The sequence below is a fragment of the Sphaeramia orbicularis genome, chromosome 6 (genome assembly GCF_902148855.1).
Source record: "Sphaeramia orbicularis chromosome 6, fSphaOr1.1, whole genome shotgun sequence".
In the NCBI taxonomy this organism is placed as follows: domain Eukaryota; kingdom Metazoa; phylum Chordata; class Actinopteri; order Kurtiformes; family Apogonidae; genus Sphaeramia; species Sphaeramia orbicularis.
Genome location: NC_043962.1, coordinates 34,278,976 through 34,303,038, shown reverse-complemented (window position 1 = coordinate 34,303,038; position 24,063 = coordinate 34,278,976). Strand labels below are relative to the sequence as shown.

Here is a 24,063-nt window from a genome sequence, read left to right as displayed (position 1 = left end):
TTCGTCTCCCTCACCTTCTGTTTCTCCGTTCCTGTCTCTAAATGGTTCTTCTGTAGCTCCATCATATATTGAATTGTCAGACTCTGTCTCCATAATCATCTTTAAGGCTTTTGAAACTGCGCGCGGTTCCTGCAGTCTTCATTTCCTCATTCAGTGACTGCTGCTGGATGCGTTGCCATGGGATACGGAGACTCCAGTGCAAAAACGTTAAACCCGGCCCGTCATTTTTCTGAAAAAGCTGCTTAATTGTTTGTTTTTGGACTAAGGAAAGTAATTCACATGATCCACAACACCTCCAACTACAGTATAACAGTGAAAACACGGATTGACGGAAAATCTCGTCATTGGCGGGGAAGCGTTGGGAAGCAATTGACGGAATATCTCGTCAATGGCGGGGAAAGAGTTAATTATAATATACTAGAATTGTAGAGAAAATGTCTTAGCTATAGTCTTACTCCAGTTATTTCATACACAAATCTAGTAATTCACTGACTGATACACATCTTTTATTGTTTTATTGTTTATCTGTCCTAATTTAATATGGTTTTAAAAGTATGTTGTGTTGAGTTTTTTTCCACACATTCACTTTTCAGACCTTTTTGAGTCTCATCACTGACATGTACTCCACATTACCAAAAACAAAGATTCAAACTATCAGTGAAACTCAACAAACACGTTATTAACAAAACAAATCTAATTAAACCTGCATTATAATTGAAGACAAAAGGTCAAAACAACTTAAAAATGAAAACAAATTTTAAAAAATCTAAATTGTTCAGCTTCAGTGTGACATCCCATAATCCTTCACAGGTGTGACCCAGAGTGGGGTGGAGAGTACTGCGACGAGCCTGTGGTTCCTCTGCCGTCTCAGCTGAAGGACAGCTTTAGTCGCGCTCCATCTCTCAGCCATTGGCACATTCTCACCGGTGGGAAACTCAGCACTGTTTGTGGCGCTGTGGCCTCTGGAGCCGCTCTGCACTTCAGTGGAGTAAGAACATCTCTGCCCTTGTGGTTTTTCTGTGTTGTTTTCCATTTTTTCAATACAGTCCTTACAGTGTTAAGAGTTATCAAGTTAATCATGACTTTAGAGATAAAGTGGTAGTTAAAAGTACTTAAATTTCTATTCTCCATGCCATGTTATTGAAACATCTTTATCATCACATGACAGTGTTAAAATCATTTTGCCTCCCGTACATTCTCTTTTTTCATTTATGTGGTAATTTTATTGACCAGAGTTAAGATATACTGCTATTTAAAGTCACACACTGCTCACACATATTTATTCAGAATGTGTTAAAAGAAATGAATAATGATGTGACTGCTGTTAATATCAGACAGTGTTTCAAAGAGAGTTAGAAGAATGAGAATCTGATACCTGGTGACAGGTTTATTTTCACATGGATGTATACACTGCGAGAAAATCTTCTGGGAGCGGTCGATTATATTTAGCATTAAGCTCCATGTGTTAGGATCAGTCAGAATTTTAGGTAAAGTTTTGCTGTGTAATATTTTTATTTTCTTATGTCTGTCTTTACTGAATTAAGGATTAAAAAGAGAGGCTTTTATAGGTAAAAAAAAAAAATAATTCAGTTCTACAGTTTGACACACAGCGACAAGAACTTAGTGGTGCATTCAGGTGCACCTTGTATATCTGAGTGTCTATACTCAAATGGCTGTGAAGGATGTTTAAAATTAGATTTTTTTCTTCTTCTGTTGAATTACAAAGGCCTGCATCATTCTTTTTTCATCTTTTGACTACAGCAGTTTAATAATTACATGCTAAAATTCTAACAATATTCTAACCATTTTTACATTACATGAAATTCTTTCTACAATTGCAATAAATAAACCCACAAAGAAGCCCCTTTAGGTAACAACAATGAGATATTTCTCAAAATGATAAGAAATCACAGCAAATATGAAAATACAGTCTCAGTGATGTACATTTATAATTGAATAAATGCCATATGAGTTTTAAACAGTTTATTTTGTTCTTTACCAATAGTTTATGAATTTGTAAATATTATAATCAATTTTTATATATCTGTGTCCTGGGAAGACGCCAAATTTCTCTTTCTGGTCGTGAGGTACGGTATATGTTGTCTGTAACAAAGACATCCTAACAGGCCATTTGAGACTAGTTTCATATTATTTGTAAGGGTACATTATTAGCACAGATCCAGTAGACACAGACCTCTTATTCATTAAAACTGCATTTCAGTGACATTCCTCTATGTGTGTGTGTACAGAGTTGCAGTCGTCAGCTGGTGACAGTGGACTTGAACCTGACTAACGCAGAGTTCATACAGTTTTACTTCATGTACGGCTGCATGATCCCACCAAGTAACCGCAACCAGGGTGTACTTCTGGAGTACAGTCTGAACGGAGGAATCAACTGGCATCTATTAACTGAGATCTTTTATGATCTGTACACCAAGCCTGGGTGGGTCCTTTTACAACCACACAATCAATAGTACACAATATTTTATTAAGTATTAATGTGCAAACTGATATAGCTGTAAAGATAATATTTTCTAAGCAACATGCCTTCCTCTTCCTTGACGTGCAAGTATGATTTTCTGTTTAGGTTTGTGAATGTGCTGCTGCCCCCTGCTGCTCGACAGGAGGGAGTGCGTGTGCGCTGGTGGCAGCCGCAACACGACGGGGCAGACCACAGCGACTGGGCTCTAGACAATGTCCTGATCGCAGGCTCTGACCCTCGAGCTCAGATCTCTGACACATTTGGAGGTGTGGCGCTACCCAGCCATGAGAGATCACCAGCTGATGAGACTTCAGGGAGGATAGGTCAGCTGAGTGAGCAAGAGGAAGCACCCATAGGTACAGAAAGAGCAGGGGCTGGAATATGTTGTTTACTTAGAACTATGCAAACTAATAGCATGGATTTAAAGGAGCTCATTTTTTGTTCACTTTTTTTATTTTCAGCAACAACAGAATGACAAACAACTTCTTTTACTTTTAGTATTACTCCTCTTAAACATGTGAATAATAAGAAAAAGAACACAGATGAAAGTAGCTGTTCATCTTTCAACACCATCAAGGTGTGAAGAAGGAGAGGGTGTTGCTGTTTTCTTCAGTACTAGCTAATAGCTGTACACTTTAGGGCTGATAGAAAATATGTAAGATAAAAAATCTTTTCTGTTTATACAAATGTTACATCTGCCATTTCTTTGTTCCATTATCCTGTTTGCCTGTGGATTCTAACATGAAAATCAAATCACTACTCTGTTTTTGCCAACACTTGATTTGGCTGTTCTTTACCAAGCATGAATCATATCTGTAATATTCTAATGCCATCAGGATCCATAATGATGAAGCTACAGAGAAAAAGAAATGAGTGCCTAAAATACCATGTTGTCAGTATTTCAGACAATCCCCAAAATTCCAGAAATCATGTTTCTAACCTTTGCATCTCCTTCTCTGCCTTTCTTTACTTACAGTGAGCGACCATTGGTTGTTCTCAGAGGACTGCTCCGTTCAGCGATTCTGCAGCTCTCCTGATGGAGTGATGGTTTGCGGCAACGATGACGGAAGAGAGGTGTACGCTGTCACACACGATATTATTCCTGATAAGGGTTGGGTCATGCAGTTCAAGGTAAATACTGAGCTAATGTGGGAATTCTGAACATTTGTTTGTATGGTGCAGTGAATTTTTGTGAACAAAAATAATCTCAACAAACCCTCCTGAGACCCAGCAATGCATTTTTGTCCTCTGTAGGGGACATGAGTTTCACAGCTTTACTTAAAAAATAACAAATGAAAAAACACTGTCCTCTGCAAAGGACTTTCCATAAAAAAATAAAAAATGTATCTGAAAGAAACTGTTACATCCTGCTGTTTCCAATCAAGGCATTCATTTAACATAAAAAAGCCAAAACTTTTACTTTCCTGGGTCTCAAGAGGATAGTTCACTTTTTGAGTTTACACCAGAAGTACTGCACTTAATACGCTATACTAGGGCATTAGTGACTCCAGATTTTTTCAGATCAACTTATTTGTCAATAAAGTCGAAGTCGAGTTGACTTGTCATGTGATGATGTCATCACATTGACAGCGGAGGAACAACACAGACACACAGCTGTTCAACAATGAGCAACTTGTTCTAACATTCACTGGAACATGAATGTACAGTAAAGAGCAGAATAAAAACTGGAAAGACACAAGCATCAACAGTCCTTCTCAGACATTTAACCAAAACAAAACATAGGTTAACACCTTGAATTTTCTTTTAAATTTAAGTGAACAACATAAAGTGGGAAAAGATTAAGACCGCAGCAGCCAAGACACACAGCATGTTAGAGAAAAGAGTGCATTGTCTTCATGAAATAAATGAACAGAATAATCCAAATACACTGGCTGTTCAAATGAGTATTCAATATTGGTGGTGCTTACATGGTTCACAGAACATTACGTAGACCATAGTTTTTCTAGATCACAGTCAATTTAGTTCCTACTCTGAGTCGTCTTCTTCCTTAAGTCTTGGCCTTGAGCTAGTGATGCACGGGTGTTTTTTTTTTTTTTTAACCTGCTTTGTGGAATTTTTTGACTTGCCCTGCAAATAAAGTGACATTTTTTGGACCCGCACCAATCTGACCTGGGTCCGCTGAGCCGTGCATCACTACCGCTCATTGCGCTCACTGCGCTTACTGCGCTCCATGTTTTCATGTATAAAGGTGAGAGCATCGACATGCGCTGAATGACGGCTTGCACTGTCAGATGATAGAAGGGAGAGAGAGAATAACACACGATTAGTCGACTCCTCCAAAGTAACATCGACTTGTGCCACAGATGTCGACGCGTTGACAAACCGACTTTTCAGTTAATGCCCTACGCTATGCTGTTTAAATACTCATAGTAATATGTGTTCTTTCAGATTGCAGTTGGATGCAGCTTACCGGAGCGTCACGCAGACCGACAGGTTCATGTTCAGTACTCAGTAGACTTTGGAGTGACGTGGAAGTACCTGGTGCCCCAGTGTCTACCAGCTGACCCACGCTGTGGAGGTCAGGTCTCCCAGCCGTCAGTCTTCTTCCCTGCTGACGGATGGAAGCGAGCAGTCTATCTGCTTCCTGACAGTCTCGCTGACACGTAAGGCAACCTTAAACCTGCAGATGCTTTTGGACACTCACAGTATATCGTATTTACTGATACTATTATTGCCTGTCAAGTAAATTGCTGATGGATTGAACTAGAGCTGCACAATATTTCGTTTGAGCATCGCCATCGTGATGTACGTGTGCGCAATAGTCATATCACAGGTCCTGAAATGTAGGAGGCAAATGAACTCAACCTGTTCTCATCTAATTTAAACCTGGGTACCTGACACACACTGCACACAATAATCCGCCAATCACAATCGTTCTTAATCAGTTTGCTGAATCAGACCACGCCCCTGCACATGGAATGAGTCACTGGTAACAAGATTGAAAAATGAGCAATGAACAAGAGAAAAGCACCGAAAACAAAGACTTGGAGCCAAAAATAAAGCCAACGCCAGTTATCTGGAATTATTTCAGCTACAAGAAGTGCCTTCCAGCTGTCGCCACAACAAGAGGAAACACAACTAATTTATTTGACCATTTACGTCGGCACCACACAGCTATTATATCCTCCTGAGTATTTTTTCATCTGACAATATACATCGCAGAGTTACAAAAAAAAATCACAATGTCAGTTTTTTCCAATATCGTGCAGTCCTAGATTGAACTGTTGTGATATTTGATATAATTAATGAAAGTTGTATATTTTAATTTGAGTCTCTTTTTTTTTTTTTAATCTTCTCAGTGCAGTACGGTTCCGGTTTTACCAGCAGCACTCAGACATTCAGTGGGGTGTGGAGAACTTTTACATTGGTCCAGCATGTGACAGCCACTGTGGGGGTCATGGGGACTGCCTGGATCAGCGCTGTCTATGCGATCCAGGATTCACTGGACCAAACTGCTATGCCAGCACTGCTCTAAAGGTACACTTGTTGAATTTTCACATGTAAAACACAAACTAGGATCATGATGAAGGGAATGTTTCTGTTTGAGTCTTGTTTCTTTCCCCCAACAGGCTTCCCTGAAGGAGCGTTTTGACTGGGAAGGGTCTGCAGGCCCTCAGTGGCAGGTGTTGGAGGGTGGTAGACCCTGCACAGACTGTGGTGTCTTGGTCGAGGGGACAGCTTTATATTTTGGAGGGGCAGATGCCAGACAGGCTGTCACTGCTGACCTGGACCTGCGTGGAGCCAAGTCAGTACTCAAAAAGAATCTGCAAATATGATACAGTACATCATTATACAGGCTACATAGGAAGCAAGATGATAATAATAATAGTGTGTAATTTTACAAATGTCAGCACAGTCTTAATAACACAGCACCGTAACAATTAAAAGTTTAAAAAAAATCCTCAGGGTTTTTTTTGCTTATTTTCAGAAATGACAGAACAACAGACAACTTCATGTTGACTTTTACCATTATTACTCTTAAAAAGAATATGACAAGTAAGAAATAGAAGACAGCACGAACTGAACCACTATCTGCTGGAACTGTTTGTATATTTATTTAACAGTTCTGAATTACAGTGAGAACTTGGACAAGTAGCAACAATCAGATGCAAGATAATATAAAATAGAGAACACTTTTGTCGAATATCATACAATATAGTTTTGATATAATTGGAAATGATATCATACAAAATGTAATTAAAAATTTGTAATACAAAGTATATACAACCGTACTCAATGTGGATAACATGTAAACTATTAATTATGAATAGCAAAAGTTAGAAACAATATTGTCACAAAACATATTGCATTAATCAAGTTTCTTAATATTTATTTACCTCTTTAATACATTATACTGTATCTATGTTTAAGAGTTGTCCTAGTTTAGTTGTATAATGAGTTGTGTGTTTTTGACAGGTTTGTGGAGTACTGGGCGCGGATCGGAAGTGAGGATAACATGACCATGTGTCACCGTCCAACTTGTCGTAAAGAGGGCGTGCTCCTGGACTATTCTACTGATGGAGGTGAAGTCACAACATAGATGCTATATGTTGTATTGTGCATTTCAGCCTTTGCATCATGTATAATATCCTTTCCTTGATCTTTTCTGTGTTTCTCATACTGTTTGTCTGTCTCTGTCTCTGTTCCTCAGGTGTGTCCTGGACTCTGCTGCATGAGATGGATTATCTCAAATATGTGTCAGTGAGGAGAGATTATATTGTCCTCCCAGAGGGAGCATTGACAAATGCCACTCGCCTGCGCTGGTGGCAGCCATTTACAGTTTCCTCCGGTTTGGCCACCCCGAGTCTAGAAAGAGCACAGTGGGCCATAGACAACATCTTGGTGGGTGGGTCGGACATCAATCCATCCACACTGCTTGACACATTTGATGATGGTGAGTTTGTACATGTTAATGTGATTAGAAGCAACAACACACTTGTCATGACAGATAAATTCCTAATCTGGAAATGACTCCTCATCCTCTTCTCTTTTTGAATTTGTTAGAGGGTGTTTCTCATGAGGAAAGTTGGAGTTTTTATCCTAATGCTGTGCGCACAGCTGGCTTCTGTGGAAATCCATCTTTCCACCTCTATTGGCCCAACAAGAACCAAGACAGGACACACAACATCCTGGCCACACGAGAACTCATAGTACAGCCTGGTTATATTTTACAGTTCAAGGTACAGCATTGATAGAGAACCACACAGCTGCTGTATATCAACACCTGTTAATCCTGAACTATTTATCTCTACTTGTGTTCTATGCATTCACTACCTTATATTTGTCACACTTCTGCAGATTGTTGTTGGTTGTGAGGCAGACACTTGTGAAGACCATCATTCTGTCCTGCTGCAGTACAGGAAGGATGCAAGGTGAAAAATAAATAAATAAATAAATAAATATATATATATATATATATATATATATATATATATATATACACACACACACACACACACACACACACACACACACACATATATATATATATATATATATATATATATATATATATATATATATATATATATATATATATATATATATATATATATATATACAGGGTGGGGAAGGAAAATTTACAATATTTTGAGGCAGGGATTGAAAGACAGTGTATGACCAATTAGTTTATTGAAAGTCATGAGAATTTATTTGCCACAAGAAAATGTACATAATAGAAAATGTTTTTATTCTATGTGTCCTCCTTCTTTCTCAATAACTGCCTTCACACGCTTCCTGAAACTTGCGCAAGTGTTCCTCAAATATTCGGGTGACAACTTCTCCCATTCTTCTTTAATAGTATCTTCCAGACTTTCTCCTAATAGTTTTGCTCATAGTCATTCTCTTCTTTACATTATAAACAGTCTTTATGGACACTCCAACTATTTTTGAAATCTCCTTTGGTGTGACGAGTGCATTCAGCAAATCACACACTCTTTGACGTTTGCTTTCCTGATTAGTCATATGGGCAAAAGTTTCTGAAAAGGTATGGATAATAGTGTTAGGTATGATTATGACATCAATATATGTTTGGTTTCAAAACAATTGACGTAGTGCCTGCTGAGAAAAAACAACTAAATGTTCATTGTAAATTTTGCTTCCCCACCCTGTACATATATATACATATATATATATATATATATATATATATATATATATATATATATATATATATATGTGTGTGTGTGTGTGTGTGTGTGTGTGTATATATATATATATATATATATATATATATATATATATATATATATATATATATATATAAAGAAATCTTACTGTCAAAAAACAAAAATGCCTATGATTTAATTGGTTTCATCTTATGTCACTCTCTCCTCTTTCAGGTCTGACTCGTGGCAGCTGGTACAGTCTGAATGCCTCCCCTCCTCAGTCAACAACGTGGGCTGCTCTCCTTTCCAGTTCCATGAATCTACAATTTATAGTCCAGTCAACAGTTCAACATGGACCAGGGTCACCGTCCAGCTGCCAGACCACGTCTCTTCAGGGTAGGAGCCCCTATAATTCTGTGCTAATTGCTGTTTTTTGTGAATGTCTATGCTGACACATTATCAGAGTAAAGAAATGGAAGGACATGTTAATCTTTTGTGATTCGTCGTATGTTTCCAGGGCCACCCAGTTCCGCTGGATTCAAAAGGAGGGCACAGGAGAACGGCAGAGCTGGGGAGTGGACCATGTTTATATTGGAGAGGCCTGCCCAGGGCTCTGCAGCGGCCATGGCTACTGCACCAGCGGAGTGGTCTGCATCTGTGATGAAGGACATCATGGTGGGCCACAAACAGCCAATTATATCCAAATATTACATACACTGAAAATGTCCTATTTTACTGGATACTGTGCTGTTTGGTACCTTTGCTGTTGAAACTCCTTGATAGATTTTCTGAAAACTTTCTGCCACCACCAGTAAGTCTGCAATCTTTTCTCCCAGTTTCATCAGCCTCTTACTTCTTCTTCTTCTTTTTCCCTTTCATTACATCTGAACAGGTGATGACTGCTCCCTCTCCAGCAGTGACCTACCCAGCTCCATCAAGGACAATTTTGAGTCCGGCAGCGTGTCTCAGGAGAGCTGGCAGCTGATCCAAGGTGGAGGAGTGGGCAGTGGATGTGGGCAGCTGTCACCACATGCCCATGGAGACTCACTCTACTTTAATGGCTGTAAGATGAGGCAGGCAGTTACAAAACCGCTGGACCTCACTAGAGCCAGGTACAGGTACTACCAAAACATATATGAACCACTTTAACTACATACTCCTACCAAAATTAAAAAAAAATAAAATAAAAATTTTGCAGTTTTCATCCTTCCACCTTTAAAATAGCTTAGGCAGTTTTTAATAGCAACCAGTATGACTTCCCTTCTGTAATATTTTTCTCTTTTTCGTTCTACAGTAAGATCATGTTTGTGCTGCAAATTGGCAGCGTGGCACAGACAGAGAGTTGTAACATAGCTCTGGACCAGGCTGACACAGTGGATCGAGCTGTGCTGTTGCAATACAGTGTCAACAATGGAGTCAGCTGGCATGTAATCGCGCAGCACCAGCCTAAAGACTTCATAAAGGCCCAGAGAGTCTCCTACAACATCCCCCTGTGAGTGACATGAACACTCAGACACACTCATCTTATCACTCTGACAAAGCAGCCTTTATATGAACAAAGACATCATTTCCAATTCTAATAATTCACATAATAAATATGACTGTTTTTGGAACATTCTATCAAATTTCCACTTTAAGTAGTAATACATTGTTAATAAACTGACTTTGATTGTGATACCTTTTTCTAGAAAGCAGTGGCACAATGTATTTATTTTACTTTTACTTACTGGTACTTGGATTTCCATTTTATTACTTTATGCAGCTTTTTCTTCCACTCTACCACCTCCCAGATGCTTTAAAATGCTTTAAAGATGATCTTAACAGTATGTGTTGCTGTTAATTTTTAACCACCCACCAGTGTATGAAGCAGTTAAAACACCTTAAAGGTCTGAATAAAATGCACCATACACATTAATGCAGCAGTAAAATGAATCCAAAACATTTGCATATGCATCATAAAGCATTGACAAGGATCATTTTGCTGCACAATTTAATATAAATACATTGAATTCATCTTATTTAGTGTGTGATATTATGACTTTTCCTGCTATTGCAAGAAAGTAGTAAAGTACTTTTGGAAAAGTTGAATAAAATGACAAAAAAATTACAAAGAGATAATAATCTGTTCACCCAAATGCTTTCTAGTGACTCATAATAAACCTATGAAACATTAGCATATTATTCATTAGCCATTAAGGGGGTTAACACACAATAGACTTGGAAAGGTGTATATCTGTTATAAACACCATTAGTCTGATATGAATGATGGAAGTCCTGATCCTCACTCAACATTCAACGTTTTCTTTGAATATCCAGAGAGGCACGGGTCAAAGGGGTGATGCTGCGATGGTGGCAGCCGCGCCACGACGGTGCAGGACATGACCAGTGGGCATTGGACCATGTGGAAGTAGTTCTGTGAGTACCCAATTTCCCAGCCGGTCCCAGGCCCCCCAGACTGGCCCCCAACAAAGCCCCGATCTGCCCCTGTCTATACCTCGACTTAACCCATAAAAACGGGCGTCCCTTGTCACACAAACACAGGGAAATGCACATCAGCACATGTACGCGTGTGCTGCTAACGCTCAGCGGACAGCTGTTTCACATGCTCATCACGGCTTTTGGTGTCAGGCAAGCAGAGAAGAAAAATGACTGCAGTGTGCTTTGCTGTGAAGGGTTCTGTCTGTGGTTGGCTGTTCTGTGTACAACAGATCAACTCCTGCTGTCAAACCATCATATTTTCAGTGTCTTGTAGAACCCATGCATCTCTAAGATTCACAGCTTGTCAAGGATTTATGTATGTCTGCAGTTTCAGAAAGTCCTACAGCATCTTTGAGCATGTGATACTTCAACCTTAATTGGACTTAGAGACACTTACATAAGTCAACTGAAGTGATATATTTGGCTTTGTTTTAGAGAAAATCATTTTTTTTGTTGAAGCTGAGATTTTAAGCAGATAACACTGTAAATATAACAATTTACCCAAATCCATTACTGTATAAACACCGAACAAACTCTGGAAATTGTAAAGGTTTTGTGACAACTCAGAGAGATCCAAAGTATTACTGATTTGTTTTGTTTATATTTTCACATTTTCATGCACAAATGTGACCCAGCATTTGTTCTGCTAGGAATTTAAAATTGTAAAGATCATTCCCTAATTTGTCATGGTGGAACTTCCAGATAGCCTGCACTTGTTCACTAATTTGTGAATGACTCTCTTTCTGTCTCTCTGCTTTAGCATTTTAATAGCACTATGTATGTGTGCAGCTAGGACAAGTAAACACTCTCAAACTGAAAGGCTTAAAATGTTGAAACTAAAGATTCTGCAGGGCACTGAAGATATAATGTACATGGTCAATACTCAACTAGCATATTCCCAACCTGACAGTTGCATAAAGCGTTTTGAATGCATTGTCTGCATGTCGCTGTGGGTATCAGAGCAATGTTCCCTGTACTGCAGGTGCTGGTTGTTCATTCAGTGTTTACCCAATGCATTTCAAATGCTGCATAATGTAAGGCACTCAAATATGTAAAGTTGCACACACACACACACACACACATAAACATATACATATAAAGATACGCCTAACCTGAGCTGTCCCTGGTCAACGTGGCCATGACCTGTCCCACTCCCTCCCTTGCACTCGCACGGTTTTCAACAGTGTCTGCTGAAAAGAGTGACCATGATCCTCACACTGTGCTCTGTTGTTTATTTCTCTCTGTTCACCACTCCTCCACTCCTTCACACATTCTTCCTTTGCTCCTCCTCCTGCTGCCCGCTCTTTCCTCCCTGCTGCTTAATGTGTTTGATCCTGTGGTCATGCTCACTCCTCTGCTTGTACCACATCGTATCCTACCAACTACCCTCCACGTACTCCTACTCCTCCTCCTCCTTTTTCCTAACTTCCTTCCCTTTTTCTTCCTTCCAACCGCCTTCTTTTCCTCTTTCTCTGTTTCTCCTCCCACTCTGGGATACATCGGATGGATTACTGCTGTATATCTTGCTCTCTGACCTTTCTTTCTTTCCCTTCATCTTTGTTTGCTGTCTCTTGTTCACTACTGCTTTCTACATCTCTTCTGCTCTCCATTCTTCTGTCATATGATTTCTTCCATCTTCTTTAAACCTCTGACTCTCTCTGCCTCTCCTCTCTTCTCCCTTGTCCCTGCTTTGGGCCCCCGGCTCCCCAGGCCGGGGCTCCTACCCCCCCAGACCTTTCTGCGAGACAGCAGTCCCCTCCTCCTGCCTCTCCCCTCTCGCGCTCTAACCTCTGCTCTCTTCTGTATTCTGCTCCCTCTGGCATGGCTGTAGTGTCAGGTAAGTTCTCCGCCTCTTCCTGAATGCAGCCCCCTCCCTCATCCTCCCCCTTCCGACCCTTTTTTTCTCCGCGTTACACTGATCACACCTTCCTCATCTTCACTTGACACCAAGCCTTCCTCAACATCACCTCAGTCATCTCCATGCCCTCGCCTTAATTTTAAAGCACCAGGCAGGTCAACAAGCAGACCAGCCACTCACAGCGTCCAGGTGGAGGCTCACTGACAAAATGATCCCACACACGTTAACAGACAGCTCTCAACACAAAAGCAGAAAAAACAGCCCTGACAACGCAGTGGATGGATGGAGTAGTTTACTTACATTTTTTTTCATCGATTTCAAGAGGTTCAACGTAATGTCTATAAATGAGAAGAATTTTATCATATTGATATTGAATGTCAAGATGAGTGTTTTCCAGGGGTCACACTTAAAAAACAAACCCAATACGTAACATTAAGCTAGAAATGCCTTATTTATACTGTATAGCATTTTTCTATACCAACCTTACGAAGTACTTTCTACAAAAGTAGAATAAACCCCAAACAACCACATCAATAAAAAATAGATAAATACATCTTATAAATTGTGAGAAGAGCAAAATGCTCCATAAATGAATATTTTTACCTCTATCTCTGCACCTTTTTGTTGATAAATCACAATTTTCTAACAGGCAAAATAGATGAATGACTGAATAAATTAGTTTAGGTAATTAAATAAACAGAATACACTAGCTTTTTAATGTAAATGTATGTATGTATTTAATGTAAAATTCAAATGACCAAAACAAGAGCTAGTGCAATTAAAAGTAAGCATCTACTTGAAAATTATTTATTTTGGTTTTTTTTGACATTGAAATTTGATCTATCTTGGCACCCTGGTCAAAATCCGTTCCTAGTTCTTGGGAATGGACGGTCTAGATAAATACAACATGAGGCACTTTGAATGTAATACCGTATATATACTGTCAGTAGTGCTGTGTTTGTGTGTATATGTGTGATGTAATCCATCACTATACCTGTATCTGTTTGTTTTGTGCTTGCTACTACCTCTACTACAGGCTGCAAATTAACAAGACAGCATACATAAAGGATCCTAGCTGAAAAACATGACTACTTTTGGTTCCAGCATTTATGCAGCTCAAGCCAAAGCACGAGCAAGACCTTGTTTTCATCCATGCATCAACATCAGCTGCAATGCTTGTTGCATCATTATTTCCAAATGAAGACACACTCGTCTGGAGAGTTTCATCCAGCTAACCTCCTCCATCCAGTTCCTTGCATGGCTTTATGGGTGACTCTTCCAACAGCTCTCCATCCCTTTTCCACTCATGGCTGTCTGTCTGTCCGTGGACAACAACATGAATCTGAGCCAGGAGCTTCCTCCTCCTCACCGTCCTCTGCTTTCTGACCAAAAGTCAGAAACACAAAAGTGTGCACAAACACTCACACACACACACACACACACACACACACACACACTCACACACACTGAGTTAAGAACATGCAGCTTTCCTTCGCATTTGGCTTCACACTTCCACCTTCACTGCATCCACCATCACACACACACTCCATTCCCTTCCCCTTCCCCACCCCCTCCTGAACCCCCTCGCTTCGCAGAGGCCCCCTGCCTGCCCTGGCTGCACTCCTGGCTCACTGGCACCGCCCTGCTGGATGGAAGAGGCAATGAACAGGCTAAGCAAGAGCGACCTTCCGCAGCTTTTCTCTGTGTCTTTTAGTTTCAAAACCACCCCTCCTCTGCTCACACCCCTGCACTTTTATGGCTTTGGTTTAGTTATATTTCTTTACATTTTTTCCAGTGATGACAAAAACTCTGACCTCAAACACTCAGTGTCAGAGTTCTCCCCTAGTATCTGTGGTAGTGTGTTTGTAAACTTCATGTCCCATGTCTTGTCCTGTAACATTTGGATACATGTAGTTAGTTCTGCTGCCATGTTCACTGTCTAGCTGCCTCTCATTTGTGCAGAACACGTAGAAACTCAGTCGTGTCAAGTAGAAACACCCATTCTCCGAGCCATGAGACCCATACAGCTGTTGAGTGTTTGAGGTTATGGCTGATTAGAAACGCCCGCATGACCCTGGTTGTGAGAGTGAACAGAAGCTGCATTTTACCATCAGTGTATTTGGCTGCATGAATGAAAGTGTGTGCACGAGGCTGCGTGTATTTTCAGTACCTCTGACTCGGTCACTAACGTTCATACTATTCCACCCCCCTCCCCACTTTCACTGTCTTTGTGTCCCTGCAGCACCCGTAAACAAAACTACATGATGAACTTTGCCAGACAGACCGGCGTGCGTCACTACTACAGCCGCAAGAGGCGGGCTCTGCGACAGCGTGCCTGAACCCACCAAGAAGGGATTCGCCCTCTGACCTGCCAATCACACATCGACCCGCCACGTGCATACTTTTTTCTCCTGACGACATATCACCCTGTCGAGTCCCGTCCACCAGCGGGTTCCAGTCAGCCTTACCCGTCTCTGTCTGCCTACCCTCCGCCACAAAACACGGACCATCCAATCAGTTTACCAGCCATTTACGGCCATCCCAACCACACGGGTCGGTGGGATTGAAACTCAGAAAGAAGGAGTGAAGCGACCATTTTGTTTACTTTTTCCATGGACGGTCGGGGTTTCCTGTTGTTTTCTAATTGTTGCTGTGGTTCCTCTAAGTCCTGTTCCCACTGCAAATCCCCTCCCTCTGGCTTACCTCCCCAAACCCCTCCCCCTCCCACCTGTTCCTACCACACTGTGAAATTGAGAGATAAAATATTACTGCTGAACTGACCAGCCAATTGGAGAGCCGCCTCCCAATTCCACTGAGCCACCGGGGGAGGACCACTCCACTGCCGCCCACCAGTACGCCAGGAGAAAGACCATAACGACGATACTGACCATTAAGAGGAATAACGGTGATGAAGCTACATAAAAAAAAAAGGAAAAAAAAGAATACTGTGTTCTTGCTGTTCTGTGTGTCTGTGGGTTCTTTTTGTGATGAGTTGACTGTGGTGTTCTGTTCATTTGTTTGTTCGTTTTCTACTAATTCATATGCTTTTACGGGAGGAGGGGAGGGGGGTGCTGGGTTCTGTTTCCTTTTCCTCGTTTAACTGGAATGGAAGTGGGCAAGGCGGAGCAAGCCTCGCCTCCACAGCAAGAAGGAACGAAAGAACGATTTGCACGATGGGGAAAAGAGAAAAGAAGAAAAAAATTAAAGACTGAACAATGTTTTTTGTTTTTTTTTTGTTTTTTTGTTTTTTTTATCATTTTTTATATATGTTGGTTCCCGAAAATACAGATATTTATGGTAAATGGTTCTTCACGTAACCTATTTAAGATGCACTGTGCGTGAAATCTGTATGTTATTTTCTAGTGTTAAGTTATTAGGCAGTCGAGTCAGGCTCTCAGACTGCATCATCTCCCTCTTCCCTCTTCTCTTGTGCTGTTTCCCCCCCACCCAAACCCCTCTATCTCTCTCTCTCTCTGCTGATTTCTGATACCTGGAGGTGAGGCTCTATTAGTGTTGTTTTTTGAAGTCTGTGTAATATGGACCCTCTGCCCTCAGTGTAACTCCAGTATAGCAATCTCCTGTATATATATGTATATCCACTATGGGGAGACCCAGCAGCCTTATAAAAGGGAAATAAAGAACTGTCCAAACCTCATACTGTACATGTCGTTTCCCCTGTGTTCTTTCACTTGTTTAACCCTGATCAGCGGAGATTTCAATGAGATTTTGTTCCTTAATTCACTTTCTATCATGTCTGCTTAAAAGCTGTACTCGGGACGATTTAACTTCATAAAAACGCAGTTGATGCACCTTTGGGTGATTGAATATATAGACCAGTGGTGTCAAACTAATTTCGTTTTAACCGCCCAATATGATCTCGAACAGGCCAGACCAGTAAAATTATTCTTTACACATGTGGATTACAACTTACAGATCATAGTCTATCTACAAAGGCACAAAACATTAACAGGCATTATATTGTTAAAACTGCACTTCTCAAGATATTTCAGGTTTATGCTTGTTCAAGTTACTGACATTTTTTGTGAAAGGAACTATCATTTGTTGATATGTAGACTACTCTATGACTTAATGTGCTTATGAGAAAAAAAAAAAGTTAATGAAAGGGATTTATAAAAATTTTATTAAATACAAAAGCTCATTTCCAGCTTAGATGCTAAAAATACATTTCTAAAATCTCTGCGCTCCTGTTGGTGCACACCTCAGTGTCTTCAGACTGGGCAGTCACCACAGTTTAAAGGCCATCAGCGTTACTTCACACTGAGGCTGCTGATGTGCCAACCACAGCTGAACACTTGGTGTTGACTTGATAAAAATCCCTGATCATGACTGAATGCTGTGCATTAGTCTGAGGTCACATGATCCCCACCGTCACTGCTACGGTGATGAACAGTAGAGCAGATGTGACTGTGATGCCCGTACAGATGTTGCAGTGAGGCGAATCACAGCAAGTCCTGTGCATGGTGTAGATGACTCCTTTGACTCTGACTTTATCCACCTGGCCACATTCCCTCCTTGGCATGCAGCCCCGAGCCAACAGGGCACTGAAGTTACCGTAGAGACCTTCTGCCTTGTAGCACACCTCCTCAGGAGGACACTCTGTCAAAATGGGCTCAAACAACGTCCCCTCTAATTCTTTCTCCAGGACTGGACTGTAGTAACAAAGCAGGTTCTCACAGAGCAGTGAAGGCAGCAGGAGGTAGATCCACAGCACAGAAACATGCAACATGTTGGGCCTGAAACGTAAAAGCACAACAGTTCATGGCTTTACATTAAAGTACTCTTTACTTCAACAGGGGGCTAAGATCTTATCACCTACTTTCCATATCTCCCTGAGACCCAGCAATGCACTTTGGTCCTCTGTAGGGGATAAGGGTTAAAAAAAAAAAGATCTGAAAAACTGCTGTTATGCTGTTTCCAATCAAGACAATTATTTTATGTTAAAAAAAACTAAACTTTTACTTTTCTGGGTCTGAGGAAGATATTGCAAATAACTTGTACAGACAAAGCACTCAGCACTACATTTCCCTCAGTGCAACGTGATCTTGTCATCACTGTCCTTCTGACCTTGTAAAATTGGCCTTTTTAACAACATTTTAACCGATGTTTGCATGTGATTTCACCTATGCATTTCCCACAGGTTTTGCAGAACTGCCACAGAATACATATAGAAGTGCAACCATTATCCAAACACTAGTTTGTAACTAAAGTTTACATATTAAATCAACTTCAGAGTCTAGACTTTATTCACTTTTTATTTTTCTAAATCCAAAGAAACCTAGTGAGCTCTGAATGAACTTTCACAGGTGGTAATGGTTGACTGATGGTCACCTTCATTATGTTTAAGTGAGTTTGGAAGCAAACTTATACAGAGATGCAGTTTTACAACACAAATACTATGTTTCTTTGACTCACCTGCACATTTTAAGACTCAGTTAAGCACATTTAAAGTTTTCAGAGCTTCTCCAACAGATCTGATGTGAGTAATGACTCCAGAGCTTTAGCACAGACCACACCTCCCCACACACCTGTTAGTAAAATCACAAATGAACTACACCAGAAGGGGATCCTAATTACACATTACTTCTTTTATTGGATTAAACAGGAATCATATACTGTTACTTTTCAGAATAAACCAGGAGGGAGACTGTCAGATCCACCCTTTCCTCTGTGGAGCAGATATGTAGTCTGAAAACACACACAGCATGAGCCCATAACGACATACATTTACACCTTCAGGAGACTCAGATAAGTGCCTTTGTTTAACCCATAAAGACCCAGTGTGACTTACATTGGAGTTCCCAAGTGTTTTTTTTTTCTATTTAACCTTTCCTAAATTATTTATCACCATTTATTGTAATATTATCCACTACTTTTAGTTTTTTCAGTGAAAATCCTCTATGTTCCTGTGTTTATTTCAACAAACAAGTAGATGTTCATAAAAGCTCAGAGTAAATTCAAACATTTTTGCATCAAAGCAGAATAAACTGAAGTAAAAGTGACTTTTTCAGCAAATATATCATTAACTGAACATAAACCAAGTGTCTCCATCACCTGTCATATGTGTCAAACTCTATGAGTTTTACTGGTGAATCAGTGTTGTAGAAGATGACGGTGTTTCCACGTTCACTGTGGAGCCTCTGAACGTCCAAATGGGTCAAATCTGATGATCATGAAAAGATGACAAACACCATTTTACACCAATTATTTACATGTATTGATAGGATTAGTGGAGCAACAGTTAAACATTTTAGGTCAGTAGATGCTTTTGGTGGCCAGTGGATGTTTGGGTCTTTATTGTTTAACAGGCCTTCTCTGTGTTTCTTAGCAGATACTATGGAAGTCCTTAATGGAATTTAATCTGCACATGAGTCAAAAGGCTGTTCCTGAAAGACACCAGCTGTGACTTTAGAGTAATCTGCCTTGACCATCTTCAGTAGTTTCTTCAGTGTGGTGATGTTCACCTTTGGGGCTGTGTTACAGGTGTCTCTGCAGCAGCACTTGTGTCTGACGTCATACTTGACTCCTCGGTAAGAAACTTTTTCCTTGGAGCCGCAGAGTTGCTTGTTCACACATCTCTGAGCTGACACAATGTGGATGGAGCCGTAGAATCCCCAGGAGATGGAGCAGCGCTGGTCAGGCAGGCATTGGCTGGTGATATTGGGGCAGGACTTGTCTTTGTGTTGCAGTGGACAGTAGTAACACAACAGGCTGTCCACACCCACAGCCGGGACCATTAAGGCTGTGGCCATGAGGACGGACAACAGGAACCAGCATGGACCCAAAACATGGATACTAATATAAAGATGCAAAATATCCTTTAAAAGCAGAAGTTAAGATATTCACATACTCTTAAAAAAGTAGTAGGTACAACAGACTCCGCCCCTCGCATGTATTATAGCTTATTTTGGCATCGATCCAGCTGATGTTGTGTCTATGCATGTGCTGATATCAGTATATCAATTGCCTCTATATATGTGCCAAGTTCGAAGTATATTGAAACGAAATAGATGTTTTTATAGCCATTTGAAATTTCACCCATTATAAGCAAATGGGAGAGTAAAAAACACTGAAAAAAATTCATTAAAAATTTGAACATTTACCTACTTTTCCCAAAATGAAATGACATCTATTCTGGGTCACTGGCAATCTATTAACCCAATTTAGTATGAATTCAATCAATAGCTTTGCTGCTACAGACATTTGAAATTCCACCTATTATAAGTAAATGGAGAAAAAAAAGATTGTAAAAATTCATAGAAAATTTTAACTTTGACCTGTTGTTCCCAAAATTTAATCAGATCTATTCTAGGTCACTAGCAATCTATAAACCCAATTTGGTATTAATACAACCAGTAGTTTTGCTGCTAAAGTGCTAACAAACAAACTGAACCAAAAACAATACCCTTTGCCTCCCCTTGGGGGGGGCAGGGAAATAATTGTATATTATCTTCACCTTTGCTTTCTGTTTCTATGAGGTCCCATCTTTGTGTATGTAAACACAACCTGATCATGTGAAGTTATTTCAACCAGAGGACTATAGAGGAAAAAAAAAAAAATACTGAAGCTACTGATTACCAAGCAGAAACAGGTGCGTCATTGAAACTGAGCTCAGATCAGATATAATTTCACACACACACACAGAACCAGGCCATTCAAAAGTGTTACAAGCAGTAGAACACACAGCTTTTGATATGGGGTTTCAGATTTACGTTCTTACAAGAAATATCAAGACTTTGCCTCTTCCTGCAGAAAGAGCATCATGTTTCACAGCTGATTCCAAAACAGGACTTGGAGTGCCATCTGCTGTCTGCTGCACTGCACTGGTGAAAGGTGTGTACAACATAGAGGTAGGCAAACACACTGAGCCATCTGTGCTGATACAAAATGTTTAATACCACGGTTTTGTCATCTAAAATCAAAGAAGAAGCATTTTAATCCATGTCTTGTGCTGTGCTGTCCTGTCCTTTTCTTTTCTCCTAATTGGACATATCTGCTCATGTCCCATATGGAGAGTTAATGGAGAGGTTTCCATATTTGTACAGGGGCTCCTGTGAAAACATCAGACAGTTCTACATCAGCTGAAATTGTAGTTTCACTACATAAAGAGTTTAAGGCGATTACTTACGGATAGTTCCTTCTCCTCATCCCCCCTGTTTGCATCCAACCAGTCGTCTTGGTCCTCTGCCGGGTCGTAGTTGTACAGAGGTATCAGCCTGTGTCGCAAGTCATCTAACCTGAATTTAAAAAAAAAAAAAAATGTAACTCTGACTCAGCAAAAAATAGAAAGTTCTAAACCATAGCCACTAACTTACCTCAATCTCCTCCTGATATAAACAACCTGAAAAGAAGAACAAAGGCTGAATGCGGTGGTCTTTACAGAGCAGTGTTAACGAAATCTGAATATTTTAAGTCCTTACCATCACAACAATGCATCCAATCAGTGTGAGGAGCACAAGAGGAACGACGACGTAATAACCACGGAATTCAGATGTATGAATGGGGAGTGGAGTATGGGGAGTTGTGAGGTTGAAATGCATTTCTTTCTGCTCCATCTCCTCCTTCATGCCACCCCTCTGCTCTTGAGCACCTCAGCTGACACCTTTGTGATACATTTAGTGGACTGTTGTTGCTGTTATTTCCACTGAAAAGCCATCCTCAACCACTGGAACACAAATACACATCACATATAGGTAATCACTGCAGAGAAGAGGAACAGAACCCACTGTTAACAAGTGTCAATCTGTGAATGCGTCCAGGTGCTGAGTGTTGTGAGGAAATAGCATAAGGAAAAGATGCTCAAATCTCCAAATAATTCCTGTAAATAAATATATTGAATCTTACCTTACAATGTGCGATTGTCCGAGTAGACGAGTAATGATTTCCTGCTTTCATTTCAGTTCGCAGGTGGAGGCACAGGTACGGAAACTCAAGCCTCCCTTAACCTGCTCACTGACATTCCTGAGTGAGGAGTGGATGTGGAGTGTGATATGTCGCCAGATGGGTTGAGCTGGATATATGTTTGCAGTCTAAAAAAAGAATCAAAGAAAAACCCCAACTGTAATCTTAAATATCCTGACACAGATGGGTGAGAAATTGTAAAGACTTTTCCCACAAAAAAAAAAAAACAAAAAAAAACACACACACAGGAGCAAAAATGTCCTGGAAATAATGCAATGAATGAAAATGGTGTGTTTGGGTGTTTTATTAACCTTTACAAAACAGACCTATTTTTTTGGCCTCTGCTTCAAAATTACATACCCATAATAAAAAAGAGTTTGTCTCTGCAAACACAAGGTATATTTGAATAATTCTGGTGTCATAATAAAGGGAACACTTGTGAGATTTGTTCAAATGTGTAAATATCAGTACATATGTTACTGGTTGTGAGTAAATAAAGATGGCATAGCACAAATGAAAAAGCACAGGTGTCAAACATATGGCCCATCGGCCAAAACCGGCCCTTCAAAGGGTCCAATCCAACCCGTGGGATGAAGTTGTGAAATTATACTGATATATTAATAATCAATGGTGTTAAAAATCTTTTTATTTCAGGTTCCATATTCAGACCAATATGATCTAAAGTGGATCACACTAGTTTTTTTTTTTTTTTAATTTGTTTATTTGATGAGGACAGTGCATATTAATGAACACTCAGTACAAATAAAAACATGACTTTGTGTAAATATATCGGATTTAGCTGGGAGCTATTTTCCATCTGTAGTCCTAAACATTTAAAAAACAGACTAAACATACAAACAAGACAATACAGTGTATACAACACATTACTATATAAAAGTGTACATCATGCAATACATTATTAATACAATAAATACAATATAAAACTGCCAAGAAGAATAACTACTGAGATGGAAATGAAATGCTGAGCAGACAACACAGATGTTTACAGGTTTGATTAGATTTTAACCTTTTTTTTTTTTTAGCTCTTTTTTTAAATGTAGAAAAGGTGGAGATTTCAGTAAATAGTCGTTGGGAGACTATTCCAGCTCCTACTGCCTATAACAGAGATGGTGTTTTGACCTGTTTTAGTTCATCTGAATGGCATCTCACAGTCCTCTCTAGAGACAGATCTTGTACTCAAGTTATTGTCTCTTCGTCTAATAAATTCCTCCGGGGGTTGGGGGGGCCAAGCCATGGAGGGACTTACAGACAAAACAGGTGAGTTTGAAAAACTTGAAGTTTTCAAAGCTCAGCAGATTGGATTTTCCAAGAATTGTACAGTGATGGAGTGAACTGGGAATTTTTGCAAACACCTTGATGTTTTTTTTATAAAGCTGTACTACAGGTTTGAGTACAGTTTTTAGGAAGTTTAGTTTCGGTACAGTCAGATTTTTGAAAAGATCATGTAGTGTAGATATGACTTGGCAGCATCAGATGAAATCAAGGCAAGGCAGGTTTATTTCTATAGCACATTTCATGTACAAGATAATTCAAAGTGCTTTACATAAAACATTAAAAGCATTACAGCAGAAGCAATAAAAAGTATGGGCATAAGAAAAAACAAACAAATCAAAACAAAATTTGGTAAATAGATAAAACAGATAAGCAGATCAAACAGATAAAACCTTTAAACTTAAAAGAATACAAACGCTATTCAAATGAAGCTGAGAACAAGTGGGTCTTTAACCTGGATTTAAATAAACTGAGTGTTTCAGCTGATCTGAGGTTTTCTGGGAGTTTGTTCCAGACATGTGGAGCATAGAAGCTGAACGCAGCTTCTCCATGTCTGGTTCTGACTCTGGGAACTGACAACAGACCAGATCCAGTTGACCTGAGGGGTCTGGTGGGTTCATATTGAGTCAGGAGGTCGCTGATGTATTTTGGTCCTAAACCATTCAGAGCTAAATAAAGGACCTGATTTGTTTAAAATTTTGGAGGTAAAATTTTATAGTGTTTGCAACTTTTATGAAATGTTAGATACAATTAGAATAACCTATAAATAATGACAACTCTTTTTTTTTCCCCATAATTTTTTCTTTGTTTTAATGTAAAAATTATGTTCCATAAAAATGTTTACATTTACAAACAGGGTATTTCACACAAAACGTGAATAACCCAAACAAATATGAACATGAAAT

The 24,063-nt window shown here is 39.8% G+C and overlaps 3 protein-coding genes across 8 annotated transcripts in view; 1 reads left to right on the top strand and 2 right to left on the bottom strand.

Moving 5' to 3' along the window:
* Nucleotides 1–16,601, top strand: part of reln (reelin) — a 109,850-nt gene extending 93,249 nt beyond the window's left edge. Inside the window, exons 48-65 of one of the 5 annotated variants that reach the window (XM_030136423.1) lie at nucleotides 811–988; nucleotides 2,250–2,443; nucleotides 2,588–2,838; nucleotides 3,459–3,613; nucleotides 4,892–5,106; nucleotides 5,803–5,980; nucleotides 6,073–6,248; nucleotides 6,920–7,026; nucleotides 7,155–7,397; nucleotides 7,508–7,683; nucleotides 7,802–7,875; nucleotides 8,845–9,006; nucleotides 9,128–9,285; nucleotides 9,503–9,728; nucleotides 9,905–10,102; nucleotides 10,927–11,025; nucleotides 12,920–12,925; nucleotides 15,189–16,601. In XM_030136423.1, the coding sequence (XP_029992283.1) occupies nucleotides 811–988; nucleotides 2,250–2,443; nucleotides 2,588–2,838; nucleotides 3,459–3,613; nucleotides 4,892–5,106; nucleotides 5,803–5,980; nucleotides 6,073–6,248; nucleotides 6,920–7,026; nucleotides 7,155–7,397; nucleotides 7,508–7,683; nucleotides 7,802–7,875; nucleotides 8,845–9,006; nucleotides 9,128–9,285; nucleotides 9,503–9,728; nucleotides 9,905–10,102; nucleotides 10,927–11,025; nucleotides 12,920–12,925; nucleotides 15,189–15,285 (2,893 nt within the window). In that variant the 3' untranslated portion in view covers nucleotides 15,286–16,601. Of the gene's footprint in view, nucleotides 1–810; nucleotides 989–2,249; nucleotides 2,444–2,587; nucleotides 2,839–3,458; nucleotides 3,614–4,891; nucleotides 5,107–5,802; nucleotides 5,981–6,072; nucleotides 6,249–6,919; nucleotides 7,027–7,154; nucleotides 7,398–7,507; nucleotides 7,684–7,801; nucleotides 7,876–8,844; nucleotides 9,007–9,127; nucleotides 9,286–9,502; nucleotides 9,729–9,904; nucleotides 10,103–10,926; nucleotides 11,026–12,798; nucleotides 12,926–15,188 lie in introns of those variants that run through there. The other 4 variants (XM_030136424.1, XM_030136425.1, XM_030136426.1 and 1 more) reach the window with 4 other exon arrangements.
* Nucleotides 16,602–17,318: 717 nt separating this feature from the next.
* bncr (bouncer) lies at nucleotides 17,319–17,693 on the bottom strand. Its single transcript, XM_030135598.1, has one exon. The coding sequence runs from the start codon at nucleotides 17,691–17,693 to the stop codon at nucleotides 17,319–17,321; it is 375 nt and encodes a 124-aa protein (XP_029991458.1).
* A 3,146-nt stretch (nucleotides 17,694–20,839) lies between these two features.
* Nucleotides 20,840–21,935, bottom strand: LOC115421169 (small integral membrane protein 29-like). Of its 2 annotated transcripts, none has more exons than XM_030136909.1 (5): nucleotides 21,809–21,935; nucleotides 21,385–21,629; nucleotides 21,280–21,305; nucleotides 21,093–21,201; nucleotides 20,840–21,015 (listed from the first exon to the last, which is right to left on the bottom strand). In XM_030136909.1, exons 2-5 carry the CDS (start codon nucleotides 21,529–21,531, stop codon nucleotides 20,962–20,964), a joined length of 336 nt encoding a protein of 111 aa, XP_029992769.1. In that variant the 5' UTR covers nucleotides 21,532–21,629; nucleotides 21,809–21,935; the 3' UTR covers nucleotides 20,840–20,961. The 2 variants fall into 2 exon arrangements, with proteins under 2 accessions (XP_029992769.1, XP_029992770.1); XM_030136910.1 differs by having other exon boundaries at nucleotides 21,385–21,664; nucleotides 21,809–21,882.
* Nucleotides 21,936–24,063: the final 2,128 nt, after the last annotated feature.